The sequence below is a fragment of the Mesoplodon densirostris genome, chromosome 16, assembly GCF_025265405.1.
Source record: "Mesoplodon densirostris isolate mMesDen1 chromosome 16, mMesDen1 primary haplotype, whole genome shotgun sequence".
NCBI classification, from domain to species: Eukaryota; Metazoa; Chordata; class Mammalia; order Artiodactyla; family Ziphiidae; genus Mesoplodon; species Mesoplodon densirostris.
In genome coordinates this window covers 70,689,255-70,700,218 of record NC_082676.1, presented here as the reverse complement: position 1 = coordinate 70,700,218, position 10,964 = coordinate 70,689,255, and the positions used below count along the sequence as shown (strand labels likewise).

General features: G+C 47.9%; 1 protein-coding gene across 4 annotated transcripts in view; it reads right to left on the bottom strand.

Annotated features, from left to right (window-relative positions):
• Nucleotides 1-499: 499 nt before the first annotated feature.
• The window catches only part of KIZ (kizuna centrosomal protein), a 113,591-nt gene continuing 103,126 nt past the window's right edge, over nt 500-10,964 (bottom strand). For all 4 annotated transcript variants that reach the window (XM_060120287.1, XM_060120289.1, XM_060120288.1 and 1 more), the window contains 2 exons: nt 2,315-2,358; nt 500-638 (listed from right to left, as the gene is read on the bottom strand). In XM_060120287.1, the coding sequence (XP_059976270.1) occupies nt 532-638; nt 2,315-2,358 (151 nt within the window). In that variant the 3' untranslated portion in view covers nt 500-531. The remainder of the gene's footprint in view (nt 639-2,314; nt 2,359-10,964) is intronic.

The following is a 10,964-nucleotide window of genomic DNA, read 5'->3' as shown; positions in this document are numbered from 1 at the left end:
GTCATCCCAGCATCATCTGTTGAAAATATCATTCTTTCCCCACTGAACGGTCTTGGCACCATTACTGAGAATTAACTGACCATAAATGTGAGAGTTTATTTCTGGATCATCAATTCTAGATTACATATAAATCAATATTTCATGCAGTACCACACTGTCTTAATTACTGCAGCATTTTAGTAAGTTTCAAAACTGCGAAGTGCGAGTCCTCCAACTTTTTCAAGACTGTTTTGGCTATTCTGGGTCCCCTGAATTTCCATATGAATTTTAGAATTAGCTTGTCAATTTCTACAAAGAAACCACCTGGATTTTGATGGGCATTGTATTCATCACTGTGCTTTTTGATAACACGTAAAAGCAAATATGCCAGTTCATAGTTATGTCATGAAATTTCACTGGAATAACAATATGGTCCCAACTTTTCATATTAAAAAATTAGAAAACTTAAAGGGACACGTTTATTTTGAACATCACATCTGGACACAGGGGGTTAGTTTGTTTAAAGACTTTATTTCTAACAGATGTTACAGCTTATAAGTCATAAAAATCATCAAAATCATCGGTGGACGTGTTATGGTTTCTAGGACGTAAGGCAGCTTCGATCTCTGAGTTACTGTCGTCAGACTCGCCCCAGAAGGCTGGAAGAGAAAACCAGACAGCTGCTCAGCATCTCTGCAGTCTGATTAGCTCGGCTTACTCAGCTGTGGTCTGCAAAGGGCCTCCTGGGGGCCCTGCATGGTGCACCTGAGCGGACGCGCCTGGGGCGCAGGCCAGTGTTGCACCTACGACTCGCTTCTGCGTGCTCCACGTGCTGCGATGGGAACTCATGGCAGAACACTTGCTCCTCCCTCCCGCCCGACTCTGCACTGTAGGATGGGAATCTGTAAGCAGGGTGAACATGGGGGCAGGGCGGCTGGGTGCTGCTCTACCAGGCCCGGTAACGGCCTGCCTGACTGCTCCTCGCCGTGAGCTCCCTCTGTTCCTCAGCACGGGGACACGGTGGAGGAACAGCAGTGAGGTCTGCACTGAGACGAGGGCGTGGGTACACACAGTTCACTTGGGAGGTGACCCTGGGCGGGATGGGGGGTGGAGAGGGTGTTAACCAGGAGAAGGGCTGGCAGTGGACGGCTGGGGTCAGTCCTGCAGGGGCCTCGGAGAGACTGCGGAACACTCCTCAGATGGCCCCAAAAGCCAGCAAGGAAGTGGGGTTATTTATCCACCAACTCCCACCCTTCAGTGGCTGGGGGTTGTTCTCAACCAGGCGTCGACTCCCTGGAGCTCCTGGCTCCTGTGGCCAGAGAAAACCCCCCGGGTGGAGCCGCAAGCTGCCCGACAGGGAGGCCTGGAGCTCCAGGGTGTGGTGGGCCCACCGCCTGCGCCACTGACCACCCGTGACCCCCGTATCTACAAGGCACGGCCTGCCACCGCCGCAATGACTCCTGAGATGTGACCCCATCTAATCCTCGCACCAACCTGGCGAGGTGAGTACAAACACCTCTGTTTTACCACGGCTGAGAGGGTAAGTACTTGGCCCGATCATGGCGGCAGAGGGTGCTCAAGCCCCAAGTCCCACCGGACCGGCTGGGAACAGGGTTTCAGAGGCAGGAGTAGGGGCGGCCCAAGCTCGGCAGGGGATACGCCACTGCCAGTGTGGAAGGAGGGTGTTGAGGGATACATAGGAGCTCCCTGGGCAGAGGAAAAGGGACAGGAATGTCACAGAGAAGGAAGGGCGTGAGCGGAGGCACAGCGGTACGAGGTGGAGCACAGGGAAGGCCGGCTGCGGCTGGACCCACTGAGGGGAGGACGAGACCTCGGAGGAGCAGGGCTGGGAGCAGGGGCCGGGCCAGACCACAGGGGTACGTTCCAGACTCTACCCTGCAGGTGGCGGGGGCGCTGGCCCTGCTTCCCCAGCGGGCAGACGTCAGGATGGGGATTCAGAAGCCAGGGCTGGGGGAGGGGCGGGGGAGGGCTACCGCAGGAGCCCTCAGGTCAGAGCAGTGGGTACCTGCGGGCAGTGGCAGCGAGGACAGGGACAGAGGTGAGGGCGCTTCATGTGGAAGACATGGGGGGGGGCGGGGGGGCGGCCAGGATCCCCTGCAAAGTCATACCTGCAGATTAAAGCGCTGGGCACCGTGGACCCCGGGACCCGTGTTCTCAGGAGAAGCCCCCAGTCCGCCCCCAGGAGAGCTGCAGGGCCCGTGAGCACAGGCAGGCGCCTTCGCCCGCCCCCAAGGGTACCTGACACCACAGGTCACAAACCACCCTTTTAGCTAAAACACAACATGAGAGTCTGGTCTCTGGTTGTTTCTCTTACCTGTAGACTTTAAATTGGCAGCTAGTTTCTTTTTGTTTTCATGCCTGGAAAATAAAGAAAGAACCTAAGGCCTGAAAAAATAAAGACAATCAGACTAATAGTTTTACAAGGAGCGCGTTAGGGAAGAAGCACACATGACTCACCGGGAGGCCAGAAGGTTTACATTTACTCCCGGAGTTTTTTTTTTTTTTTTAACATCTTTATTGGAGTATAACTGCTTTACAATGGTGTGTTAGTTTCTGCTTTATAACAAAGTGAATCAGTTATACATATACATCTGTTCCCATATCTCTTCCCTCTTGCGTCTCCCTCCCTCCCACCCTCCCTATCCTACCCGTCTAGGTGGTCACAAAGCTGATCTCCCTGTGGCATGCGGTTTTAAAAGCAAAAAGCCCTGTGGATGCTCTGGTGGGAGGGTCCCGGGCGCATTGGGCCGCACGCTGGGCGCTCACTGGGGAGGCCACCAGGGCAGGAGGCAGGCCCTGGGACGCACCGAGCAGGCAAAGCTCAGCGCTGCCAGCTAAGCTGAAAGCAGAGGGTCTGAGGAACAGGGAGAAGTCAGCCAGGAGGTTAAAACACTTACCTTGTCAAGCCATCGATACGATTCTCAACTGCTTAACAAGGAGTTCAAAATAAACTGTTTGCTTAATTAAGGGTATTAACTCCTGGTAGAGAAAAACGCAAGAATCCTGTCACCTGTGTTGAGGTTTCTGTGTGTCACACACACGAAAGTGCAAGGGTCCAGGGACGCATCTAACACCGGGTGACTCGCTTACTAAAAACCCACTGGACCGAGAAACTGGCTCTGCGGGAGACTGTCCATCTGCGTCACCGTCTCCAGAGCTTTCGCAATGGTCATGCGCATGGAAGTTCCCTCTCGGAGCACCATTTCAGTTTCTTATTACACTTAAATTCTTTAAAGTTCATCCTAAATGGTCAATGAGATGTTAAAAAAGAAACAGTCACTTGTGTATGGCTTGACATTTTGATGTTTTTCTCATGCTCCTGTTGAAGTTTTCCCTCTCGTTTACATTTGCAGATTACTCCGTGAACGCAGATTCCAGCCTTTAGGTGGGAAGCGTGCTGAGAAAAGACAAGGACACATCGTGCAGCAGCACTGCTGCTCTCTCGGCAGGACCCTGGCCCTCCTGGTGCAAGACACCCTGGGAACACATCTCTGTCACTTTGGGTCAAGTCTGGCTAACCTATGGTTTGAAAATCTGCCTTTTGCCATAGCATAATTTTCTTGGCAGTCTGTGCTCTGTCAGTGCTCCCTTTAAACTTGGTGCCTGTTTCTTTGTTTTGATTGAAATATAGTTGATGTACAATATTATATAAGTTACAGGTATACAACATGGTGATTCACAATTTTTAAAGGCTATACTCCGTTTATAGTTACTGTAAAATACTGGCTGTACTCCCTGTGTTGCACAATGTATCCGTACCTCTTAATCCCTTCCCCCTGTCTCGCCCACACCCCAGCCCCCTGCACTGGTAACCGCTAGTTTGTTCTCTGTTTTTTTTTTTTTTTTTTTTTTAAATTTTTATTGGAGTATAGTTGACTTATAACGTTGTGTTAGTTTCTGCTGTACAGCAAGGTGAATCACTTATACATACACATATACCCATCCTTTTTTAGATTCTTTTCCCATATAGTCATTACATTACAGAGTATTGAGTAGGGTTCCCTGTGCTATACAGTAGGTCTTTATTAGTGTTCTCTGTATCTGTGAGTCTGTTTCTTTTTCTATTACATTCACTAGTTTGTTGTATTTTTTAGGTTCCACATATAAGTGATATCATACAGCATTTGTCCTTCTCCGACTTATTTCACTTAGTGTAATACCCTCTAAGCCCACCCATGTTGTTGCAAATGACAAAATTTCATTCTTTTTTATGGCTGAGGAGTATTCTATTGTGTATTTATGTACCACATCTTCTTTATCCATTCATCTGTTAATGGGCACTTAGGTTGCTCCCATACCTTAGCTGTTGTAAATAGTGCTGCTATGAACATTGGGGTGCATGTGTCTTTTCAAATGGTGTTTTCATTTCTTTCAGATACATACCCAGGAGTGGAACTGCTGGGTCATATGGTAGTTCTATTTTTAGTTTTTTGAGAGACCTCCATACTGTTTTCTACAGTGGCTGGCACCAATTTACATTCCCACCAACAGTGTACGGAAGGTTCCCTTTTCTCCTCGCCAATATTTGTTATTCATCGTCTTTTTAATGATGGCCATTCTAACTGGTGTGAGGTGATACCTCATTGTGGTTTTGATTTGCATTTCTCTAATAATTAGCAATGTGGAGCATCTTTCCATGAGCTTGTTGGCCATCTCTATGTTTTCTTCAATAAATTTGAAAAATGTCTATTCAGGTCTTCTGCCCATTTTTTAATCAGGTTGCTTTATTGATATTGAGTTGTATGAGCTGTTTATATATTTTGGATATTAACCGCTTATCAGTCATATCATTAGCAAATATTTTCTCCCAGTCTGTAGGCTGTCTTTTCATGTTGTCAATGGTTTCCTTTGCTGTACAAAAGCTTTAAGTTTAATTAGGTTCCATTTATTTTTGCTTTTATTTCCTTTGCTTTAGGAGACAGATCCAAAAAAATATTGCTACGATTTACGTCAAAGCGTGTTCTGCCTGTTTTCCACTGCAGTTTTATAGTATGCGGTCTTAACATTGAGGTCTTTGATCCATTTTGAGTTTATTTTTGTATATGTTAGAGAATGTTCTAATTTCATTGTTTTACATGTGGTTGTCCAGCTTTTCCAGCACCACTTGTTGAAAAGACTGGTCTTTTCTCCATTGTATATTCTTGCCTCCTTTGCTATAGATTAACTGACCATAAATGCGTGGGTTTATTTCTGGGCTCTCTCTATTCGGTTCCATTGATCTATGTGTCTGTTTTTACGCCAGTAATGTACTGTTTTGATGATTGTAGCTTCGTAGTTAGGGAGTGTGATTCCTCCAGCTCTGTTCTTCTCTCTCAAGATTGTTTTGGTTATTCAGGATCTTCTGTGTTCCCATATGAATTTCAAAATTATTTGTTCTATTTCTGTGAAAAATGCCCTTGGTATTTTGATAGGGATTGCACTGAACCTGTAGATTGCCTTGGGTAGTATGGTCATTTTAACAATATTAATTCTTCCAATTCATGAACACAGTATATCTTTCCATATGCTTGTATTGTCTTCAATTTCTTTCATCAGTATCTTACAGTTTTCCGAGTACAGGTCTTTTATCTCCTTAGGTAGGTTTATTCCTAGGTGTTTTATAATTTTTTATGCAATGGTAAATGGGATTGTTTTCTTAATTTCTTTCTGATAGTTCACTGTTATTGTATAGAAATGCAACAAATATCAGTATATTAATTTTGTATCCTTCAACTTTACTGAATTCATTGATGCGTTCTAGTAGTTTTCTGGTGGCATCTTTAGGGTTTTCTATGTATAGTACTATGTCATCTGCAAAGAGTGACAGTTTTACTTCTTCCTTTCCAATTTGGATTCCTTTTATTTCTTCTTCTTGTCTGATTGCTGTGGCTGGGATTTCCAATACTATGTTAAATAAAAGTGGCAAGAGTGGGCATCTTTCTCTTGTTCCTGATCTTAGAGGAAACACTTTTAGCTTTCCTTGGTGAGTGCCTGTTTATCTGATGTGACCAACTAGTGGCCTATGCCATTTCTCCATGAAGAGTGGATGGCCCCACAGCCAGTGCTGACTGTCATGGAGGCCGCCAGTCAGGTGGCTGCTGACAGTGTAAACCTGAGTCCACCTTCTGTAAGAGTGCATGCACACCCACACACACACACAAAACACAATTGTGGGTTGCGTCTACTCTCTATCCAGCTCCCACTTCATGAGGACACCAGGCTCAGTGCGGGGTGGGTAGGCAGACATAACAATGCTGTAAAGATGCAGAGAGACTAGTTTGCTAGCTGACGTTCAAATAGTAAGAGCCACGTGGGGTTGTGGGGAGACGGCAGGAGCACCACAGGCAGGAGGCAGGCAGGAGGACTGAGAGAACAGGTGGATGATGGGGCGGGTGGTGGTGTGGCTGCAGGATCCCAGAGGAAGCAATGCACTCCCTGGACTCTACTGTGAGAGCTGGAAAGGATTTCCAGGCCAGGCCCAAGGCAAGGGCACAGAGGCAGGCGAGCACATGCCAGGTCCTTACAGCCTGGCCCCTGCTCTGAGCTCCACATGCATGTCCAGGGCTCACCTGCTGGCTCCAACTTGGCTGCCTCCAAAGAGTCTCACGGCCAACACGCCCATCCACAGCCAAACTCAAGCTCCCCCACCAAACCTGGGCCCTCCTCCTGTCTCAGCTAATGCCACCCCAAGCCTCGAGTCCCTCCCAACCCCTCGCCACTCCTCTGCCCTCCCACACCCAATCAGCCCCTAGGTCCTGCCAAGTTTACCTCCCAGCACTTCCAAGGGTCCTCACCCGTCCCCTATGCACTGCCACCGCCTGGTCGACCAAACCAGCATCTCTTGCCTGGACCTTCTAACAGCCCCCTAACTAGTGACACCACATCCACCTTGTCCCCTCCGACCCACTTTCCACTCGGCAGCAAGGGTGAGCTTTCGAAACACAAATCTGACCCCTCTGCCTCCTTGCTGAAAACTCTTCAGTGCCTTCCCATTGCTTTTGGCAAAAGAACTAAATCCTGAACAGCGTCTCCAAGGTTGACGCCCAGGCTTCGTTGGGCCTCCTGCTGTAGCCTCCCCCACACCCCACCCTCGACCCCCGAGTCCTCACTGAATTTACTACTTCACAGCCATTTCTGTCACTAACTGACATGTGACTGCCCTTAGGCTGTCAGCTCTATGAGAGCTGCCACCGTACCAGTTTCAGTCCCCGGGGTACCCGATGCTCTGCACTTAGTAGGTGCTCAGTGATACGTGTGGAAGGAATAGGTGAGCCTCGCTAAGCATAGGGCCTTGCCTAAAGGCACGTGATCAACATTTGATGTTAGACTATTTAATTGGCATGTTCCTACTTCTATCTGAGTTCAGATCAAGTTGTTCAAGTGTCTTCCCAGAAACATGTTTCAGAACTAAACGCATGTGTTCACCCTTGAGGAAGGTGGAAAATGCGTCCAGGTGTTTCCGATGCCATCCTCACCCCTTAGGGGAAGTATTTTTCCCTTTGGGAAATCGTCTCTGCTAGTCGATGTGACACTGCAGTGGAAGGTTGATTTTTATTACACATGACTCATAGGGTCAATATTTCTTTCTCCAGGTCACACCTAACGTCTAAAGCTAAGTCAAGGGGCTTCCCTGGTGGCGCAGTGGTTGAGTATCTGCCTGCCAATGCAGGGCACACGGGTTCGAACCCTGGTCTGGGAAGATCCCACATGCCATGGAGCAACTGGGCCCGTGAGCCACAACTACTGAGCCTGTGCTCCGCAACAAGAGAGGCCGCGACAGTGAGAGGCCACTGCACCGCGATGAAGAGTGGCCCCCGCTCGCCGCAACTAGAGAAAGCCCTCGCACAGAAACGAAGACCCAACACAGCCATAAATGAATGAATGAATGAATGAATGAATGAATAAATAAATAAATAAATAAAATAAAATAAAAATAAAGCTAAGTCAAGGCCAAAGGGGATGGTGAGAGATCTCGGAGTAGACAGAGCCAACTCGTTTAGCTATCATCGTAAACGAGAGAGAACCCAAACCAAATGCACGTAGGAAAGCATAAGAATGCGAGAGTTCAGGTTATAAGCCACGGGGCATGGTCCCTGTGCACCATCAGATGTGCTTGGACTCCGACGGCCTGACCTTCCCTGACAGCGTGGACGTCACACCTCCATTGTGTAAGGCAGAGGCAGCGAAGGTGAGCTGTAGAGAGCCAGTGAGTTAGTGGTTCAGGTGTTGTGGTCTCTGTCATAACTACTCTACTCTGGCTCCTGTATGAAAACAGCCACGGACAATATGTGAACTAGCGGATGTGGCTTTGTTACAAGCAAACGTCACTCAGAGACACTGCAACTTGAATTTCATATAACGTTCAGGTATCGTGCAGCATTATTCTTCTTTGGATTTTTCCCAACCATTAAAAAACATAAAACCTCTCTCAGCCTACAGGCTGCACAGAACCAGGAAGAGGCCCAGGGCCAGGGCTGCAGAGACCTTCATGAAGCGCTGCCACCACCTGATGCCCGGCAGCAAGCCAGGGAGCCCGCCCTCCCCGGCCTGCTCGTGGGCGACTCCTGGAATCCAAGAGAGCAGAGTTTTAATTTTTTCCCTAGAACTTTACAATTAGTCTGGAGGTCCTATTTCCAAACAAACCACTTTCAGGTAAGACACCACAGGTAACTGATTAGATTAAGGCGTGAGCATGCTCTGCTGGTCTCATTCACGGGACACCGTCTCTGCGCAGTGTCCTGGGAGGTGTGGCACCTCCCCCTCTGCACAGTGACCACCATGTGCCCACCAGTGAGATGCTCCCTGTCAACATTTTGCCACACTGGCTCTGTCGCATGTCTTCTCTCTCTGTCTGTCCATCACACCATCTTAGTTTTTGATGCTGTTTATAAATTCCCTTGCTATTGATAAGGAATTAGGACAGACAGGTAAGGACAACTCTCATCAAAATCACTTTTGCTCCCATCCTTGCTACACATAAGAAGTTATCATCAGCTGGGGTCTTAACAGCAGGTTTTATTCTAAGCACAGCACCTAGTGAACACCTAGGATGTGATCCTGCTGACACGGGTGCTAGAGAAAGAGTCAAAATTAAGAGTGTCGACTGTTCATTTAATTTTTAAAATTTTTATTTTGTTTTTAGTTTTGGCTGTGTCAGGTCCTAGTTGCAACGTGCGGGATTTTCCGTTGCAGTGCGTGAGCTCAGTAGTCCTGGTGCGTGGGCTTAGCTGCCCTGCGGCATGTGGGATCTTCGTTCCCTGACCAGGAATCGAACCCGCGTCCCTTGCATTGGAAGGCAGATTCTTTACTACTGGACCACCAGAGAAGTCCCTCAACTATTCATTCTATATGAACAAAAGGCTAATAATATCGCTAGAAATAGGCTACACGGTCAACATAAGTACAAAGTTAGGGGGCAAGGATGTCTGCCAGGATTCAGGTTTGCTTTGTGGGGCCAGCAAGTAGAGACAAAAGTGAGGCATGGAAAACCTACGGTTCCTAGGAGACTCATCATAAAGTCACACCAGGGCTCAGGAGGCAGCGCGCTGTGTGAGGGGTGACGGAGGCTGTCGGGTGAGCACAGGGACCCAGGGAGGTGGGCCACAGGAGCTCCTCAGAGCCGTGGGATGTTCTAAGGTTAGTAACACAGACTCTCATGGTTGAGAGTAACATATTTTTGAAAGAAAAACATATCTACAGCCCATTAACAAACATACCCAACTTATTGTGGCTTTGAGGGCACGTCCGTCAAGTTTGGCAATGATTTGAGGGTCCTACCAAGAACATGGCCTATGGTGTCGGGGGCGATGAGGAAGGGCCCCAGCGGGAAGACCCCTTGCAGTTCTAGAGTCTTATCATAAGCCTGAAAAGATTAACTAACTTATGAGAAGATGTGGTCTCTACACTCTGAATTCTGTACGTTTAATGATTTTGACTAAGCTAAAATCAGTATTAAAATGTCTCACACAGCATCTTCAGCTAGAATTTTCCTCAAAAAAGACATGTTTCTGAAAAGCACAAGGCAAAAAAAAAAAAAAAAATCGGAAAGAAAATAAAAACTCCCAATCAGTGTACCAACATATCCCTGTAAATCCTCAATTTTAAGTGTCAGAGGCAGACGGGTCTGAGACAGCTTTAATTTGGCAAAGTCTGAGTGCCCTCTGATGGTCAACCAGGGGCCCTGCAGCAGATGCCATTTTTCAGGGGTCCACTTCTTGACTCCTTCCCTTCAGCCAATCAAGCAAAGACTGTTCTTTCGTGCTGTGTCAAAAAAATAAAGTAGGCGGGCTTATGACAAGAAACGTGGAATGCTTAGGAAGCTGCTACTTGGGTAGAATTGATGGAGAATGTAGTTTGCTAAACCGGAGACAGAGACTGGGGCTTTTATACCAGAACATAAAGGACTTCCAGAAAACCCCCACTTTTATGTCTCTGGACTACTGGTTCCTTGTGATCACCTTATCGTCCCAGGGGAAGCGGCACAGGATCAGCAAGAAGAGACAGGACGGCCGCACTGGAGCAGCAGCTGCCGCCTGGTGCCCTCCGCTGGCCACTCCCATGGCTGCAGGGCTGGCACCAAATGCCACCAGCGGCCCTGCCAGGGGGCGGTAGCTGGGTGACTTCTGCTACCTTTTCCCCAGGCAATTATGTGGCAAGCCCACATCTTTTTCTTTTGGTAAAACGTTATCTCAATCCAAGCAGTAAACCGCCGTTACATGGCAGGCGGTTAAAATACGCTCTCTGTTGAATAAATGGATCCGGGAGAGTGAAAACGGCTTCCCGGGGAAGGTGGGGCGAGACAGTGTTTGCGGAGGAGAGGACGCTCTGGCATGCACCTCTCAACAAAAGGGAACAAGTGGTCTTTACTCAGAGAACAGCTTCCTATTAGGACTCACTCCTTCGTACATTATGCCTTTCATCCCCACTCAACCACAAAATGATTTTGCTGAGGCAAATACAATGGTAGAAAAAGATTTACACTGAAA